At 42.4% G+C, this 20,163-nt stretch overlaps 2 protein-coding genes across 2 annotated transcripts; both read left to right on the top strand.

Moving 5' to 3' along the window:
* The first annotated feature begins 3,638 nt into the window (after positions 1-3,638).
* LOC136429143 (fibropellin-1-like) lies at positions 3,639-16,040 on the top strand. Its single transcript, XM_066419020.1, has 13 exons — positions 3,639-3,696; positions 4,367-4,732; positions 5,019-5,132; positions 6,277-6,390; positions 6,570-6,794; positions 6,962-7,090; positions 7,667-7,786; positions 8,920-9,033; positions 9,480-9,557; positions 12,718-12,950; positions 14,148-14,310; positions 15,216-15,329; positions 15,949-16,040. The coding sequence occupies exons 1-13, from the start codon at positions 3,639-3,641 to the stop codon at positions 16,038-16,040; spliced, it is 1,920 nt and encodes a 639-aa protein (XP_066275117.1).
* A 2,092-nt stretch (positions 16,041-18,132) lies between these two features.
* On the top strand, positions 18,133-20,018 carry LOC136429634 (protein delta homolog 1-like). The gene is made up of 3 exons (XM_066419553.1): positions 18,133-18,253; positions 19,227-19,304; positions 19,716-20,018. Exons 1-3 carry the CDS (start codon positions 18,157-18,159, stop codon positions 19,823-19,825), a joined length of 285 nt encoding a protein of 94 aa, XP_066275650.1. The 5' UTR covers positions 18,133-18,156; the 3' UTR covers positions 19,826-20,018.
* The last annotated feature ends 145 nt before the right edge of the window (positions 20,019-20,163 follow it).

Consider the following 20,163-nt stretch of genomic DNA (forward strand, 5'->3'; position numbering starts at 1 on the left):
TTTAAAGGAAAACTGGGATTTAGATATATAAGTATCATGTTAGACAGATTTCGTTGTGACTTGTTTATTCATATGTTGTCAGACCTGGACCTGTGTGCTCAGGTCGTCTGCCCGTTCAACTGGCAATGTCAGGACCACGGGGACCATTTCATCTGCAACGGTGGGAGTTTCAAATTCAATTCTTACACACAGAAAACCGTAATGATGATAATCAGTTGTCAAATGCAAAAAGAAAATTGGAATCTTATTAAGAAAGTTTGAATTTCACTTTGAAATATTCAAACTTAAAGTTAAATTAGCATGAATCACATAAGTTAATGTCACATGTAGATTAACAGTGTATTCTTAGGGGCATAACCAATAATCTGCCACGCAGCATAGTAATCTACAAGATACAGATTTTTTCTAGACAACCTGAAAAAAAAACCTCATTGCGAACCTACATCTATTGATGCTGCTTTAATTGAAGTGAATAATTTTTAGATCAATACAAAACAATTCCATATTTGTAAAATGAAAACCAAAAATAATTCTCCAACTCATAAATGCATTCACCAGAATTCCCATCAGCCTTTTGACTCAAGTACTGAGGACAGGTGGTTACGCACTTGGGTCAAATAGCTGATAAAGACCGAGCGATTTGGTCAAAAATTTCGGTGAGTGATTTTTTTTAGCTGAAGAACAGTTTATTACTTATCATTTTTTTTTACAAACGCCGATGAACTTTTATGCTAAGCCTGATAGCTTTATTCTATTTGTTTCAGCCAGGAACACCAGACTGGTGGATACCTACGCGTGCAGCAGCGCCACCTGCCCTGACGGGATGTACTGCAAGGAAGAGGGGCCCGGCTCTTTCTCGTGTCGAGCCGGGTAACTTCAGTATACCTCTCGCCTAACAGCAGCAACACAGACCAAGAACGGAACACGAAACATCCCAAACTGAACAGAGCACAAATTACGCAAATTTAGTCTCTATCCTTCTTATTTCGCCCTTTGGCTTCGCATATTGTGCTGGTACATTTTGTGCCTGTGTGTCCATCAAATGTTACGTAGTGGCATCATCGAATCGAGTCATAACTGTACAAGCTCAGATGACAACATCATTACAAATGAGGAGTTCAGCATGTCAATATCAATTCTGTTTAATTCATAAGTTATCAATAACAGAGTGGGATGTAATATTTTAGAACGCTGCCATGTACTTCATGAATGGTAAATTGCTAAAGACCGTAAGAAATGCCCATTTACATCAGTGAAGATGATTTATGAATTGGGAAAATATACTGATATTCAATTCATAAATGAAGTTTAAATGTATATCTGAAAAAAGCTGACTAACTTTACATTTCGAATCCCTCTTTACTGTCTATAGACAATGATATTGAAATAAATTGACATCAATAAAAAGCCGAATTCTTTATTTCTGTTTCAATACGTCTTTTCATATCTTAGTACAATGGCGATGCAATAGGTTACCTCAAATTTAAAGTTGTAATCGATCTGAGCCAAATAAATACTTTAGGACGAATATGAATAACTCGTATGTAACAGGTAGTAAAGTCAAAGGGGGAGAAACCTTGTGATAAATATTATATCTATTTACCATTGTACTTCATCGCTGCATCGCAATACATAATTATATCACCATGTTCACTAGTCCAAATTTCATGACAGGTAACTCTTCCAGGGGATATTAGTTGAGACCTTTCGGATGTTTCTTTAACCAGCCTGTCCCCAAACACTACTTTCTCCATATCCAGGGAACACTGTGGGCTCTACAAGTCCGTGTGTCAACAGCTCGGGTCAAAGGGCTGAGGACGTGATATAACAGTAAATTGAAATAAATTGAATTGACAGTAGGGTCATTGTAAGTCCACAGGAACCATGAGCAACCATGTGCCCCCGACGATACAACGTTCTCTAAGTCATATTGTCAGCAATATCCTCCTGACAAATATGTAGATCAAGACCTGAATACATGCCATAGTACCAAAGAGAGATATCTTTAATATTTAGCCTCTTCCAAGAAAGGAACAGGTAATTTCGTTGTATATTGTTTATTCTTATTAACTTTTATAGATTTGCATAAATAGTTTACAAACCTGATTCAACGTTAAATTCCAACGGACCATTCTATAGTGGCAAGATATGTCCGCATTTTTTAAATATAAATTTTAAGGTATCAAAATAGGTATCAAAAATTATATACATACTCTGGAAATATTTGGATATGAAATACTGACTCTATATTTATGATTTATTTATGTTTTATTATTTGTATATTTGTGAACATGCAACAATTTTTATCAAATAGAATCTCCCGCTCACCGCCCTTCGGCGTAACACACCAGCTTCAGAGGCACACGGCGTGGCTGCAGCTGTAGCCTGGAGTCCAGCCTTGTTAGATGTGGTCCGCGGGATAGCGACATTGGGAGCAGACCAAAGCTGACAAGGCTGGTCTCCAGGCTACTGTAGCCTGCCACATGTTTATTACACTGATGAATACTGACGAATTTAATTAGATATTTTTGCTGTTTCCTTGATATGCTTTTTTTAGAAATGGGGTTATATCTGGTTGATCTGCACTGGTGTTGAAATTTTCACATGGTCGAGGCAATTGGCAAAAGACAGGTTAGTAGCAGTTACGAAGCTGAGTTACTCTCTACGCTCTGCAGTCTGTTATCAAGCAGTCGTGATCACACGCACAGCAGCAAAACACCTCGGTTTCCACAAACACGGCCCATTAGTGGGAGTACATTATGCCAGCCTAGCATATGTTCTGATTGTAAAGTTTAAAGTTCTCGCCGTGTGCTGGCGTCGTGACGTTTGCGGATATGATCTATACACAGTGGTGGGAAGAATTCCGCATTATATGTCAAATCGGTACCTTTATATAATATGTGTATATACATTTTAGAAGTAGTAGTCACTAATGCGCTATTTTTTTTTTTGACATCCCGATCTTTCTTGTTTCAAACACCATTTCTTAAAAACTATTAGGTGCATACCACAGCATACGTATGCCATCTATTGATACAAAAATACCTATCCCATGTATGCAGTCAGCATCATTCAACTCTCATCACGTAACCTGAATAGCTTTTTTATCGCAGACAGCACCCAATACCTGCCAAACGTAGTAGCTGCAACATTCTCCTCATGGTCATGTTTGTTCGGTATGCAACACGCGACATTTTGTGTCGTCATGTAAGCTCCCTGGATGCCAGAGTGAGTAGCTATATACGATTCTTCTGGTGATAATCTTTGTGCTGTTTGTGGCACGCAGCATTTGCAAGTTTAGCTTCATATATCCAAACTTTATAACTCGCATTTAGATCAGTGAAACACCTACTTCTCCACAAACACTGGCCATTACCAAGGATGCCTCGTGCAGACCTAGGCTAAACAACGAGTCGTTGAAATGGGATGTTTGGAAAGTTTGCAGCACATGACCGTGTTGTCAAGGATGTGCTACTGTGGCCCGCACTAATCAGTGGTTTGTTGGTTGGCGTGAAATAGTTGATTGGTTCCTTTAGACTAGCTTCTATTCTTGTCGCTAACAACACTAGAAGCAGCTGCACACAGAAGACGTTCTCCTCAAATTTTGGAGTCTTCATTCTTCGCCACAGACGAGAAAGATGTGGGCGGTCCAGCTCTTGACCGTGGCTTTAGTTGCCTTGCAAGCCCAGTCACAAGGTAGGGGCAGGACTTATTCAAACGATATGAACGGCTAAATAAAACGATAAAGCTAAAAGATAAACTCTACGTGTTTTTTTTAACAGTTTGGGAATTTAATTGAAATTGTGGATCTCCTTCAATTCGGTATCTACGCCAAAAACCTAAGCTTAGAGGAACCTCATTTAAACGTTTTATTCTGTATGATTTCAATTTCCAACATAAGCGAACTTGTCAGTTCTGAAGACAAAGTACATGATTTTTCGTTAGACTCAATCCTCACTCAGTCTCGTACTACCGTACATAAATAGGACTGAACTTTTTTTCTTCTTCATTTTACCATCTGTACTATTTCTTTCTCAATATTGTATTAGAAATTTTTAAAAGATTTCATTATCGGATTGAGATTTTTTTAATTTTGAAGCAGCGTAGACAGGAAGCTGCAAAAAAATCAGAAAGGGTAGAGAACAACCGAACCTTAAGCTGTATTCTTTATTCAGACATTGGCTTTACAGGCCTGTAAATGAGGTACGTATGGGAACTTGTATCACGGGTAATCAATGGCAAAACTGCTCCAATACCACATGCTACACGGAAGTTACACACACATTTGGATACTAACCCCGGGTATCAACGTTATTTTGACCCCGCTAACGTTACTGGTAACTGTATCTTTTTGTTTCTTCTTTAGTCGGAACGTTTTTGGCTACATACTCGGGCTACGACTATTTTAAAGTCCAAGCCTCTGGGCCGATGACGAATGCCAACGTGAAAGCAACGTGTGAGGCAGCGGGTTACGTCACGCCGTGTTCCGGGGACGGGACCTGCCTGTATTCATCAGACGACTGTGTCCCAACTGGGCTGACGGACTGCAGTCATTGGCCAATGAGAGAAGTGTCCCAAGTTCTCTGTGGTAACGATCCTCATCGTTGCCCTGCTTTTGACGGAGTGTACATCTTTCTGCCTGGCTGGAATTCTGGAGCTGCATTTGGTGTGGAGGGTAGCTCATCTGCGATTGGAAATAACTACAACAACCGATACGCCTTCTGCGCCCGAGGTGAGTACTTTATCACAAGAAAACATGATGGTCAGATGAAGTAACGTAAAGACAGATCTACGATATATAACATATTCATATACAAAACTTCAATACTGACACAATAAGAACCACTGCAACAGCGCGATACTGAACTGTCTTATGGAAGAGATGGATTTCTACTTTGTACACAACGAAAGGATAGTCGCCTTTTCTGTTTTTATAGAAAGAACTGTAATATCCGTTAATTTACCGATGTCATTAAACTTTTACGTATATATGCATCTTATTTAACGAAATATTTCAGATGTATACGTGTGCAACAACTCCCCCTGTCAGAATGGAGCTACATGCCAGGACGGGACAAACAGCCTTACCTGTCGCTGCACACCTGGTTATACTGGGGCTTTTTGTGAAACAGGTGGGTCTCCAGCTTTTAAATGGAAGCACACACATGTCCATATACGAATGGTACATGGACATATTTTTGTTTAATTTCATGATTTTTATGTGAATGAGGAAAGAGCGTTCAAATTAGGCCAGGAACCTATCTCCTATAATTCTGTCGTAGAATTCAGCTGAATGCATATTATGCACGCAAGCAGATATAGACGAGTGTAGCAGCGCCCCCTGTCAGAATGCAGCTACATGCCAGGACGACGTGAACAGCTTCACCTGTCAGTGCGCACCTGGATATACTGGGACTCTTTGTGAAGGTAAGCTTGTACGTAAGGTATCTTAGTACTTTACATTCCATGGTTATACTGGGACTCTCTGTGAAACAGGTAGGCTTTTAGCTTTAAGATTAATGAAACACAGTAGTCAGAACACAGTAAAAAATCGCAATAAATATATCTGAACAATTATACTTCATTTGCATAATCTTCATTTAGAAACCTCATATGATGGACAGGACAACATGGACCACACGGTATTTTGTGGTAGAATCCAACTTACTGGATTTAATGTACGCTTTCAGACATCGACGAGTGCCACAGCGCCCCCTGTCAGAATGGAGCTACATGCCAGGACGGGGTGAACAGCTTCACCTGTCAGTGCGTGCCTGGGTATACTGGAACTCTCTGTGAAACAGGTAGGCTTTTAGCTTTAAAACGAATGACAAAGAGCACAGCAAAAAGTCAGAATAAATATATCTTAGATATTCTCCTTTATTTGCATGGTTTTCATGTTAAGAGACCGCCTATGATGACAACATGGACAACACGGTATGTCGTAGAACCGAACTTGATATATTAGTGTACGCTTTCAGATATAGACGAGTGTAGCAGCGCCCCCTGTCAGGACGGAGCTACATGCCAGGACGGGGTGAACAGCTTCACCTGCCATTGCGCACCTGGGTATACTGGGACTCTCTGTGAAACAGGTTGGTTTTAAACCAAGATTAAAATATCTATGCTAATCAGCAAGGCACTTAGTGCAACATAATGATCAGAAAGAATTAAAAATTAAAATGATTTACATTAGTATAACTTGTGACATATAAGAATAACACACTTTTCTACATCCTAGGACATAAAGCCACACTAAATGACTCTTTACAACAGATATCGACGAGTGTGCGAGCAGTCCGTGTTTGGGAGGAGGAACATGCGTGGATCACGTGAACAGCTACAGCTGTGTCTGTCCTAAAGGTCACGTGGGAGACAAGTGTGAAACAGGTGGTTTTATTTTGAAACAGATAATATGGTGATTTAGTGTCATGTAGTATTTGTCTAGTCCTGGTAAGCCATCAGGGAAACGCTAATGCCTTTAAGTCGAAGTTTGAAAAATTGAACTGAGTTCCCCTATATTGCCGTGTTACTAATTGTGAATATATGGTGATTACATGTTTCTACAGTCACGTACGCCGACGGCTGCCTCCTGTTCTCCTCTGATGCCGTCTCCTATCCCGAAGCGAGCCAGGAGTGCCAGAACAGGGGAGGGCACCTGGTGAATGTGAAGGAGGCCGAGCTGCAGCGTCTCATCGCTGATAGCATCCCTACCGGAAGTGACGTGTCTCCGTGGATCGGACTGAAGCTTTCGCCTGGGGTGATGACGTATGCAGACGGATCCGGTGCTTCAGGTACATTAAAAAATCCCAATCAATGAACCAAAAATTACCACAGTTAACAATATACTGAAAAATCTAACCATAGGACTGTACATACTAAACTACATTATCGTTAAGATAACTATACACGTATTTACTTTAGTCTCATCCCATACTGCATGGACTGGTGTTCATACTAGGTCAGCTGCAATGGTCGGCCAGTGAACCCACCACTTCTTGCGACCTGTGCGCCTACCTGGACAGCTCGGATGACCATCGTGCCAAAACCGCATCCTGTGCTGAGAGACACAGCTACGTCTGCAAGTCTGGTAGGTTATCTTTCTTTCAACTCTGTGCAAAAACGAGACAATATCATACATTCCTGACACAGCATACTGTTACCAACACATTGTATTCTAGAGCGTTAGCATGTACATTACTCTATAGAATATTTTACTGCTAGTAATAGATTAGATTAGTTCTTTATATCTGTCAACAATTAGCAATAGTTTAATTCTCATGTACGTAAGTTGCCATACATTGCACCAGCTACAATTGTCGCGCAATAAAGTTCTTCTTCGTCTATCTGTATGAAGACGAAAGATATATTTCATAGGCTTTTAGAAATATGAATTAATAAATGCATTTTTCAGAACAGTAGTTATTCAAACCAGTGCATCGGATTCTTTATTCACTCCTAAACTCTTATTGTCGTGAGTGAAAACAGGTAAGTTACGTTCCCAAAGATATGTCAAAACAGATACGGTTTTAAGATCCTATGCAGGTAGTGGCACAAGTGTCATATCCATATTCATACCTTTGATGGCGTCTGTCAATCGGATCTTGAAAGCATAATGCCAATCCTACTGAGGTTTGATGTCAGATCTTTCTATATTCCTCCATAGACCCGAAGCCGTGCCAGCGGAACATCTGTTACAACAACGGCGAGTGCTTGACCTGCTTCAACGACACTTACAGTACCTGCTCTTGTCCTGCTGGATATGAGGGAGATCTTTGCAATATGGGTAACGTTATTGTTCTGTATCTATTTATTTCACAGAGCACAATGGTGGATTCAATTATATGATTTGTTTCATATCATGAAAACCGTTATCATTAATGCATAGTCATATATAGACACAATTAGATCGCCGTATGCCACAATTTAACCCTATCCAGACTGGGCTTTTTTGGTATATCTGGGACTGGGGGGGGGCTGATTCGCCCCCCCCCCCCTCATAATTTCCGAACGGTATGATGTATCATGACCAAATTTGTAGGGAGTGATATTCACGTCAAGTTTTATAATTCCTGTAATTTTAGTGACGTTATGACGTAATACGACGTAATTATGACGTCATCGTTGGGATTTCATTGGCTAAATAGGGAATTCCCGTAATATCTAAAGGAATTAAACAAAACGGTTTGTATTATTCATTTTAAGGTATGCAAAGACATACAACGTCAATGGTAGGTACGTGACGTCAAAAAAACGTCATAGAATGGCGTCATGTGTTGTTAGCGAACCCTTGGGATCCGCCATCTTGGATCGGCCATTTTGAAATTGTTAAATATCCTTTTTTTCCACTTATGACCCCAAAGGACGCTGCAAATAGACTAAAAACGTTAATCTAAATGTTTCTGATAAAGAAAATATCAGGTATTGACGATTTTAAGGGCGAAAAAGCCTGCTGATACCTGAAATAGTGATATAGTCCGCCATCTTGGATTTTGGCTGATTACGTCATCAAATTAGCATAAATTATGAATATCAAATCAGGAAAGTTACATCTAATTACATGTTATGTTATACATGAAGGAAAACTAGTGTAGTTGTGCAAGAAAACCCGAGAAATATCATTGTTTTCAAAATATTAATGATTTTTGCATAAAATGCCAGTCAGAAACCAGTTGCCATGGCAACATGAAAAAATGATAAACTTAAACCATTATTATAAAATTGTTGCCAACAAAATTTTAGGAAAAGTCACCAAGTTTGGTTGTCCTAGCATACATCGTTCGGCAGTAATACGATGTCAAAGTTGGCGCGGGCACTTTTAGCCCCCCCCCCCCAGTCTGGATAGGGTTAAACTACTGGATAGGCTTTGTCGTTGAGCTGAGCCGAGAAGATTTACACAAAGGTCTCTGTTTTCTACAGATATTGATGAGTGCTCTTCTAATCCCTGTCAAAACGGCGGAACTTGCAACAATGGCGCGAACTCATACTTCTGCCACTGCACCATTGGATATGGTGGGAACAACTGCCAAACAGGTATCTTTTGCCTCAGTTAATGTCATAGCTATGTGGCCATATCATCAGGTCAAGCAAAGACCTGGTCAAATTCTTGGCATTTAGATTACACTTGTAGTGTGTTTGTGCTAGTCTATCCACAAACATTTATCCTTAAAACATACGTAAACCTCACGCCCCTTCAAGTAAATATTGCAATTTCGATAAATGTCCATGACTGATCTTCGTCAAAAGGCTTAAATCACATCGAAACATATCTCTATGTAATTACATTCATCATTTCTTACATCTGCTCAGTTTTACCTCCTTGCTGCTGTGATGTATCAAACGAAGTGGGTCTTATGCTGTGACAGCATACCAATGATTACGTATCATACTTTTGTAAATCAACCGGAACATCTTCTGTAACCCTCGATGAAGCCATATGAAACATATGTTGCTAACATCAGTTAATTACTTGTCTCCAGATCTGGACCTGTGCGCCCAGATCGTCTGTCCGTTCAACTGGCAGTGTCAGGACGAAGGCAACCATTTCATCTGCCTAGGTGAGTAAAGCCTTTAATGATGCGTTCTTTAACAAAATACGTGCAACAAAGTAAATATGCAAGACCTCCCTCACCCGTCACACGTAATCGTAACTGTAGAATTTAGTGACAATTCAGTACATTTTTTTGTAGCCGGAATGACGAGGCTGGTGGGGCCCTATGCGTGCAGCGGCTCCTCCTGTCCGGACGGCATGTACTGCAAGGAGGAGGGGCCGGCATCTTTCTCGTGCAGAGCCGGGTGACTTCTGTAGACATCGGCGATACCATTGGAACACAACGGACCAGGAACGGAACACGACGCAAGACACGCTTAACAGAAAAACATGTGATTTAAAAAAAACGCAGTCCTTATTCCTCTTATTCCAACTTTCGCTACAACTAGAAAGTTTAGAAACCCTAGATACGGTAACAATTTTTTTAATGTTGGTGAGCTTAATGGGCTCGATAAGTGTAGGTGTGTGCAAACTATCAATTTAATATAGAGCTTTAGTTGTAGGTACTCGATGTTCCTTCGGAAGCATACACCTATGTTCCTCCTGAAGCATACACCTAAGGAAAATGATTGAATCAACATTTGTTTGGATATTATTGTCTTACCTACTGCATGATTGACCTATTTCATTAAATTTCCATTGTATGATTCAGAAGCGTAGAACTATTGTACCCTGTAATTATATTTCAAAAATGATCATCTGTAGAATGAAGGAAATATTTACAACGTGTAAAGAAAACCAATTGTATTTGAAAAACACTAGGTAGCCTTCTCTATTGATTTGCAGTCTGACTACTTCAACACTTCCTTCCCACATCTGTGCTTAAATAAATGAACATCATCAATGAGCAGACATTGTCTTTACTTGTATGTTGTCAAACATTTCTGTACTTTATACTCTGCGAAAGTAGTTACTTTGCTATAGGTCAATTCAGACAAAAAACAACCCAAAGAAAGCAAATGTTCGTCTTAATATTTTTCATGCAATAGCGTACTCTCTAGCGCAAGTTGAATGCCTTTGTGTCTACAAGCATGTCGAATCATCCGGCGGATCTTCATCGAAAATTTTTGAGTTTGTGCCATACACAGTAATTACCTAATTGATGCTAATTTCCTGTTTGCTCTTAATATTGTATACCATGGCGTATCCTACCAATGAAATAATTGGGACCCAATTGACAGTCTAAAGGTCGCGCCACAAAGCCCTTATTGTAACACACTGGTTGACGTAACAATTAATGTGGGCCAAAGGTGAGACCGGCGATTGCCTCAAGTAAGACAAGCCTTAGCTCAACTCTAATGGAATTCAAAATAGTAATTAATGATCACCTTACTTTAAAGTCAGCTCTTATGAAACGCCAGAGCAGGTGGTGCGTCGCTCGGAGAACATGGCACTCTCAGGCATAGAGCGTTTTACATACCGGAGTAACGGTGCAGGGTGTGGACTCTTAGGCAAACCTCGCTCGGCGAGTTCTTGTATCGCTATTTACAAAGGTGACAAAAATAGATACACAGTAGTATTACTATAGTGCATGCAGGTCCACAGTTCATTTTATGCTCGACAGCAGTATAGGTTAAACATGTTGGGGCTCCTACTTTTCTGCGTCGTACTTTCTGTGGGCGTCTCGCCGTCCCAAGGTAAGTGCTAATGATCACCAGCCATAGAAGCAATACCCGCGGTATATGTCTCATGACAGCTACACGACAATAACATTAAAACGTGGCTGTCGTCCACTTGTCATGCGAAATGCAGCAATGCAGTGTAAATATGTCGTAGATCATTTTCGAAAGTCAGTTCCTTGTATCACTAAAAACCACCAAATCGGCCACGTATGTAACTGCGCCGTTCGTTACTTAATAATATGTTACTTAATGAGTACTCATTGATCCTTAGCTTGGACGAAGCGCCACGTGTGACGTAGCAGCTCTGTTCTCTCCCCGGGCCTTCTTTTACTTCTTACTGCCTTCCTTTGATATTTTTCTCCTACTATTTCTTTCAAAATTTCCTGTACGACTCCCTACCAAAATTTAACACATTTGCCATCACCTTCATCGTACTTTAGAAAGGTTATTTACAGCCGCTTTATTTAAATGTTGGTATGGGAAATATTCTCGGTTCCATTTGGCTTAGTACATGTACATCAAACCTCCAGGTCCAACCTAATATTTCATACTCTTCGTGAAAATCAGTCCTAATTCACGTCATAATCATTGTAAGGCTTTCTTGTTATGGACTTTGAATAAAGATAAGAACGGAAAATCCTCTGGGTTGAGTTCAAGCCGTATTCAACAGTGAATGAACGTAATAATAATAACTGTATGAATTTTGCTGCTCGACAACCGTAGATGGTGCAATCCATCATGGCAAAGCTATTCAACAACAATACTACCAGTATCCTACTTATAGAATCAAATGATACTGAAGTTGTCAGGATTCACACCTCTTGTGGTAGTGTGCTTAATTAAAAATGCCCACATTCCACACGACGCCCTTAGCGACGACTATGACATGCCACAGTCGCTAAATTTGCAGTTGGTATCAGTGAAGCAACACATGTCGTTTACTCACGCGGCAACAGTTTTCTTTGCATAAGCTATGTCGAGCCAATGCATGGGTCTTGTGTACGTACATAATGGTTTTGAAATTGTTGTAGATATATATATTTGCTATGAACTGGTAGGGTTTAGACATGGAGCCATTTCTAAAAGCTTAATCATATATAGTGTGTTCTTTACGACGTCGTGCTCAATCATTGCTTCTGTTCAAATACTTACGTCTCTAGTGACTCCCTTCCTCAAAGAAATGTTCTATTTTGTATAAAGTTTTGGTCAGTTCTTTGCCTTTATCATGATGCTATCTATCTAGATGTACATGTACTAAAACGCCACTCTCCAAGCGGAGGTTCGTGGGGAAGATGGTGGCGGTCCCACAGCTGGAGAGTACTAAAACGCTGGACCTGCCGTATCCACTGACTTGATGGTCTACTAGATTGACAAGCAGATGTTGGGGGGGGGGGGGTGCATGTGTTTTGCAGGCTATCCTTTTCTTTGACAAAAACGGGAAACTGTTGGGCTTTAAGAATTTAGCTATATATTAAAGAAATATATAAATCTCTGTGGCATATGTTCATTCTTCCTTGCTGATTGTCGTGCCTTTACTTCATCCAGGTGAGACGGTCTATCTGACCACCCTTGGCGGACTGGCGTTCCACAAGGTTCGTGTGGCCGGGGAGATGACCAACGCCAATGTCAAGGCGACCTGCGAGGGGCTGGGCATGAGGTACCCGTGTAACTTCAGGGGTGGCGACCGCTGTTCCAACAGCCAGTTCTACTCCTCGGACTGCGTGGCGTTCGACACCGTCAGCACAAACTGCGCCACCTTCAACGTCATCGCGTACGAGGTTGGTAACGCTGCGAATTTAATCTTGTACGTGTTTTGGATTAAATTTTTCCATTTAATCTCTTGTTGCACATTCAGGACCTCACCATGACTTTGCTCCTGACCATTCAGACTCCCAAACAAAAGTTGGAACTGGTTCGGCATTATCTTAGAATCGACTCGTATCCTATTCTAGCTCCAATTCGTTCCACTGATCCATTCCAAGATTCATAGTTATAGTCAGTCAGTACCGGCGAAGACCAATTTGAATACTAGTAGTCAACCTTGCCTGCCAACTCCCAACCACAGACGTCCGTACGAGTAACTCCCCATCACGGTATTGAGAAGGTCATGTTCAGCTATGTCTGACAGGGTCGTTATGCACCACTAAGTCACTGGATCAATATAGGCCCCCAGGCGTTTCTCCCAAAATTTGCATGATCCTGGTAGAATTTGGGGTTCTAATGGTGATGGCCCCGGTCACATTCGTCGTTGAATCGTCGTACGATCGTCGTACTATCGTCGTATGAACGTCGTACGTTCCCAAACTAAGTGTATTCTTGTGATAGTCGTGGACGTGCACGTGTCGTACAGAACGGGTGACGACCGGGTCAGTGAATACGGGGGCGTGACAACTCACTGCCGGGAGGTGCGTGCGGTTTATTGAGGTCCACGGGACGCAGCAGTTCACAAGTCCATGTCGATTGCCGCTTAGTCTTTTTTAATTTCCCTTTGCTGGGCCCGATCGGGAGCAGGCTGGATAGAAAGGCGGTCGTCCCTCGGCTACATAACTCCCTTAGCAGCGAAACTCCCTTGCCGGAGTCGGCATTAGAGAACCTTGGCCCGTGTTAGAACTGGCGTCACCCCCTCCCCCAAAAATATATACGCCGCCGTTCTAGGAAGCCTGCGAAGGAGGGTAGATAACCATACGTTGTGGCCTTCGACAAATGAGGTCGCTCAGTAAGTTATGATGATCTTGACAATGACCGCGAATTATACAGACGCATTACAAGTTAAATGATGAAGGTTAGACAAGCATGTAATGAGGTACGCCAAAAATGGTAACTCAAGTAACTGGATAAGACCTTGTTCCCCAGTCCCTTCTTTAGTCACTGATGAAAGATAGCGGATGCTGTCTAAAACGTCGGACTGTTTCGAAATATTATCCAGTTACTTGAGTATTTTTTTGGCGTTATAACGTAAACGTCACGACTCCCAGGTGTGCCCAGGTACGGTGAACTCGTACAACTGCGCCCTGCTGGATGACGTGTTCCTGTACCGCCGCTGGTGGACGTCCGGGGACGGCGCCTACGGACTGGACCACCAGACCACCAGCTACGTGTCGGGGGCGGGGCAGTTCGACCTGTGGGCCCTCTGCACAGGTAAGGTACCGTAGTAGAGAATATGGTCGCGGGGATTTAATTTTGCAGTAGGGAGAAATTTGAGTGACTTGAAATTCGCAGTGAAGAGGTCGCTGCGAAATTAGAAGATGAACGGCAAACAATTTATTTTCTCTGTTAGAAAAAATAAACGGCTCTATCCGGATGTCAATGTGAAGATTTTGATTCGTAGTGTGTTTTTGGTCCACATTTTGACATGCCAAAGTGGCTCGGTGGGCCTCACCCCACCGTCAGGGAAGGTCGTGTAAAGTGCTTTTCCCAAGGGCACAACTTTGGGTTAGCATCGAACCTGGGACCTATTGGTTCCAACGCAGTAACCGTTACGCCACATCGACATCACTTTTTCGCTAAGGACAAATGTTTGCTGTGGTTTTGAATTCGTAGTGAAGAGGTCTCTGCGAAAACCGAGAAAATAAAACCACCGCCAACAATACAATAATTTTGTCCCTTAAGAACTGTAAAATGGACATTTTTGCGTTGATTTTAAGTTCACGGTGAAAAGTTTTCCGTAAAAACAGTAAAGATAAAACCGCCGCAAGCATTTCTCCGTTAAAAAGTTATAGTATAGAAAATGTCTTTGTACACAAGCAATAAGTCATCACCTAGCCGACGTTTTGTTGACCGTCTGCCACCTTCCTCTGCGTAAACTCGACTCAGTCTGGTTTCATTTCGCATGGCAGCTAGGTGTCGCTGCTGCAGTGTAACAATGCGGTTCCAAATGAGCCGGGAGTGCTAGTGCGCAGCAACACCTAGCTGCAGTGCGAAATAGAACCGGTGAGTTGCCCTGAGGGAGGCGACAGACGGTCACCGAAACTTTGGCCAAGTAATGATGATATTTAGTTCCATTTATGCCTGAAGTAGCCAAAACGTACCACAAACTGTTGCAGATGTGGACGAGTGTTCGAGCAGTCCGTGTTTGGGGGGAGGCACGTGTGTGGACCAGATCGGCAGCTACACCTGCGACTGTCCCAAAGGCACCGCCGGAGACAGGTGTGAGGCAGGTGAGTTTCTGCATGCAGATTTGAAACTTAACAGATGGGAGACAAGTTGACTTGAGTATAAAAAAAATATGTACCAATGCGCTTCTATACTGCATATACTAAGGATCTGAAAAGAACTGGTAAGTGAAAAATAGAAATATCGTTAACCAACTCGAGAACTCAAGACTGTAATTTTAACCACTTTCACTTTCAATATTTAATTGAACATGTGATATTTTATTACAGATGTAGGTCGAGGTCCTTATACTACTTGGCTACCTAGCCAATTTAACCTATCTCTGTAGTGATATTTTACAAGTTCTGATTTCTACTTCTGCAGTGGTGGACGGCGGCAGTTGATACAAGTTCTCCGCCACCCCTACGTCTCACTTCGCGGCGTAGAAGGCAACAATGTATTACTGGGATACCTAGCCAGTTAACTTCTTTTTGTAGGGACATTTTATAAGTTCTCATTTCCACTTCTCCAGTTGTGGACGGCGGCAGCTGCTCAAGTTTTCCTCCAGCCCTGCGTCTCACTTCGCTGCGCGCGGAGAAGGCAACAATATATTACTTGGATACCTGGCCAGTTAACTTCTTTCTCTTGTGACATTTTAACAAGTGATGCTTTCCACTTCTCCAGTTGTGGACGGCGGCAGCTGCTACAAGTTCTCGTCCAGTCCTGCGTCTCACTTCGCGGCAGAAAAGGCCACAATATATTACTGGGACACCTAACCAGTTAACTTCTTTTTGTAGGGACATTTTACAGGTTCTGATTTCCACTTCTCCAGTTGTGGAAGGCGGCAGCTGTTATAAGTTCTCGTCCAGCCCTGCGTCTCACTTCGCGGCGGAGAAGGCAACAATATATTACTTGGATACCTAGCCAGTTAACTTCTTTTTGTAGTTACATTCTAGCCCCTACCAGGCCCTACGGGATGGCTGGAAAAATAGTCGAAATTTCCCTGATAGAGTGAATAGTATGCCAAGGGGGTTGGCTACGGAGAGAGGGTCCAATATGTGGCAAGCTGTACCCCTACAGCAGACTAACTCCTCTTTCATGTTTTTCTGTCTATTTGGCCAGTTTCTACTCTTTCCAGCCGCCTCTGGAGCCTGGTAGAGGCTAGTGACATGTTAACAATTTCTGATTTCTACTTCTGCAGTTGTGGACGGCGGCAGCTGTTATAAGTTCTCCTCCGCCCCTGCGACTCACTTCGCGGCGGAGAAGGCGTGTCGCGCCGAGGGCGGGCACCTGGCTGTCGCAAAGGATGTCGGGAAGCAGCGGTTCCTGAGCGGACATATCCCGGCAGGCAACAGTGACTCCCATTGGATCGGCACCAAGGTCACTTCAGACAAACTGATCTTCAGCGACCAACCCAGCGTCTTCAGTAAATTACCTTTTTTCGTCTACTTGGCATATTTCATTCATGCTAAAAAAAGGTTGTAGAAATTCTTGATATAACCCGATTTCGAGAAAAATATTTATACTATTACATGACGTATTAAATGATGCTGCGTCCCTCGAAATAATTTCCTTTGCCTACCAGCTTTCTGCGTAAAAGGGAAAAACGTGGAAAAGTGGGATGATAATGATGATAATTTGTGTCATGTTGAAAAGTGGGATGATAATGATGATAATTTATGCCATGTCTTTATGTTTAATGATTTGTTTAGTGTACTTTTAAGTACAGTTTTGTTAAATAGTACGATTCTATTGCATTTGTTTATGTAACCATATATCGTGGATGTTCATCGCGAGGTGATGATGACGTCAATGACCACATATAGCACTTTTAAATCTACAATATGTGATCAATCAATCGTCAGTAACATAAACTTTTGACAGAGTAAAGCCACCATCTATTACTAAATACATCCTAACAACAAACATAAATCCCTGTTTTACTATTTACAGACGAAATAGCAGGTTTGGACTGGGCAGAGGATTCTCCCGGCCTGCCCTGCGCGTTGTGTGTTCTGATGGACAACGCGGACAGCCACAGGGCCAAGACAACCTCGTGCATGGAGCAGCATAGCTACATCTGCCAGTCTGGTGGGTACATACAGAATACAACACGGTGTAGTCCGTATCACCTGAGGTATACCAGCCCGACCGCGGGAAGTATGCCCGACGGCCGGAGGGTAATCCGACCGGCGGGAGGCCGGGCTGGGACCGAGGGTGATGCGGAATACACGACGTTGTATTGTTTCGTCACACCGACCCGAAAAAAACGCACTTCAATGCAAAATGCGCTAGAAGTTGAGATAATTTTGTGTCCTCGAACAAAAAAATGTAACAACATTGATTCCAACTTACGAATCCGGTATTTAATTTTCGACAGTGGTGCAACCGGAGCACGTGAGGCGTGTTCGAACCATTCTATGGAAGCCCTCGTGATAAAAGTAGAAGCCCGTATGATAATCCGATGTTATCATCCGGTCCGGAACACCCATTTCGAACGTTTTCACGACTTGAAAACTCCGACAGCACAGCTACATCTGTCCGCCTGGTAAGTGCAACCTCCTACATGGAGCAGCACAGCTTCACATAAGTACTGTGTATATGAGATGTTGAAAGCAGGGGAGTGGGATGGATAATGAAATATGTTTTCAGAGCAGTTTAAACATCACAGTCGGCATTTGGGTGCAGCTCAAATTGGTTAATTAGCAGCACGACCTTTGACCGTATGTGCACCGGATGAAAGCTACTCAGACCACATCCAGCACGGCAGCACGTTAGCTCGCTAGACGTTTGCAAATTTGAGAGAGAGAGCTATTCGTATATTTAAAGACGGTTCGATATTGTGTCACATGTGTATCTACAGAGACCACCTCGTGTGACCAGAACGTCTGCATGCATGGCGGGAACTGTAGCTCCTGTTTCGGGGGAACCGACACCGTCTGCGCATGCCCCGCTGGGTACGATGGAAAGTTCTGTGAGAATCACGCAGGTAAGAAAGGATCGAGTGATGAATTTGCTTTTCTCGAAAAACTGAGATTGAGCCAACACTGCACGAAATGGCCTCGGATCCTGACTTATCCGGACAGGAGAACTCGGAGATCCGGAACCTCAGATCCGTGAGAATCCGGACGGTTTCGGGAGCCGTATTGTACTAGAACAACTCAAATTTACCTGAATTAACTTGCATCTGCAAGTGGTATACCACATCAGGGTACCACTTGCATATGTAGGTTACTGTAGGTAAATTTGAGTTTATTACAATACGGCCCCGGTATCCGTCCAGATTCATAAGGATCTGAGGTTCCGGATTCCGTTTCTCCTGTCCGAATACGTCAGGATCCGAGGCCATTTCGTGCAGTGCGAGTCATCTTAAAATGTGGCAGAGACTGGCAGTGACTCACATTCTCGCGTAGGACCGCTTATCCATAGCTGAAAATGTAAATTAGGGTTTTACCATGGTTAAGATACCAACCGACGAAGGCCATATATTATACTTCCAGTTAATTACTTTCTGTTCATAATAACTTTCGAAACTGAGCCCTTAAGACTTAGTTAAGCATTATCTTTATCAGTTATTCTATGATTATTTCTGATGGTTTATGTTCCTGTGTTGTATTGTCCAACCTTACATTGATGCACAGTTGCCACATGGTGCATCGTGGCTTCCGTGACATATTTGCTTTTGTTGATCACTTCTTGTTCAAGCTACGTTTCGAGACTGAGTCTTTAAGTCTAAGTTAAGGTTTAAGCTTTTAACTTCATCAGTTCTCTTATGAATGTTTCTGATAGTAAATGTTCCTGTGTTGTTTTTTCAAACCTTACATATTGCTGCACGGTCGACTATCTGACTTTTGTTGATTACTTCTTGTCCATGCTGAGTTCCGAGGCTGAGTTCTTCAGTTAAGCTTGTAACTTCATCTGTTCTCCTATAATTGTTTATTTCCCTGTGTCGTCTTGTCCAGCCATACAGTGGTGCGAAGTGGCGTCATGCCCGGCCGGCTGGACCTGCGACGATCAGCTGACGCACTTCCTCTGCATCGGTAAGGAACACGTACTAAACTAAGCCCCTGTCACACCTAGCGGACCATGGCCTCTTGACCTTCCCCAGACCGTGGTTGGGAGTTGGAAGCAAAATTGTGGATGGGTCCTAAATGTGTGACAGTGGCTTAAAGGCAACTGCCCTATTTCGTAAAGAGTTGACGCATAGCCTCCCTTATTAAATAGTACTTTCTGTCGTATCTTTTGAAGAAACTTTTGAAGACACTTTGGAAAAAACATTGTGGCGTATTCACTCCCTACTTTGATATTATTTTTAAATTGATCAGTGCCTACTGTGCGTTATGATAGAAAAAATAATGAAACGTATGACACACATGCGCTACGATGAACTTATTATCCTCAACTCAAACCATTTTTTTTTCTGTTTCCTTTCTCTTCTTTATTTACATCAGAGCCCGGCACAAGGACCGGCTCAGCTTATCAGTGCAGCAGCGCCTCCTGTCCTAACGACATGTACTGCAAGGAGGAGGGCCGGGCGTCTTTCTCCTGCTGGTCTCGCTAGGTGTCAGGCACAGTCACTCAGCTACGACCGAGCTATGGGACGATACGACGTGAGGAGATGCAAAGCTACAAAAGCTTATCGCGCACAAGCCCATTGAAGTGAATTTGCCCATTTTCGTTATCAATTTGAAACAAATTAAACATGAGTTCCAAACATTGCGCTAGGCTCCACTTGGAATATTCTTCCAGTCCGATTCCTCAACAAAATCAAACACTCTCCAAAAGAAGTATGAACGGCAAAGAAATTACACCAATTTTATTTCACCTATCATCTAACCCGTGTAGAACATAAAAGGGCGACTAAAGAACTTTCGTGGTGTATATTTCATATGCTAGCTA

This window comes from Branchiostoma lanceolatum, chromosome 3, assembly GCF_035083965.1.
Source record: "Branchiostoma lanceolatum isolate klBraLanc5 chromosome 3, klBraLanc5.hap2, whole genome shotgun sequence".
NCBI lineage: Eukaryota > Metazoa > Chordata > Leptocardii > Amphioxiformes > Branchiostomatidae > Branchiostoma > Branchiostoma lanceolatum.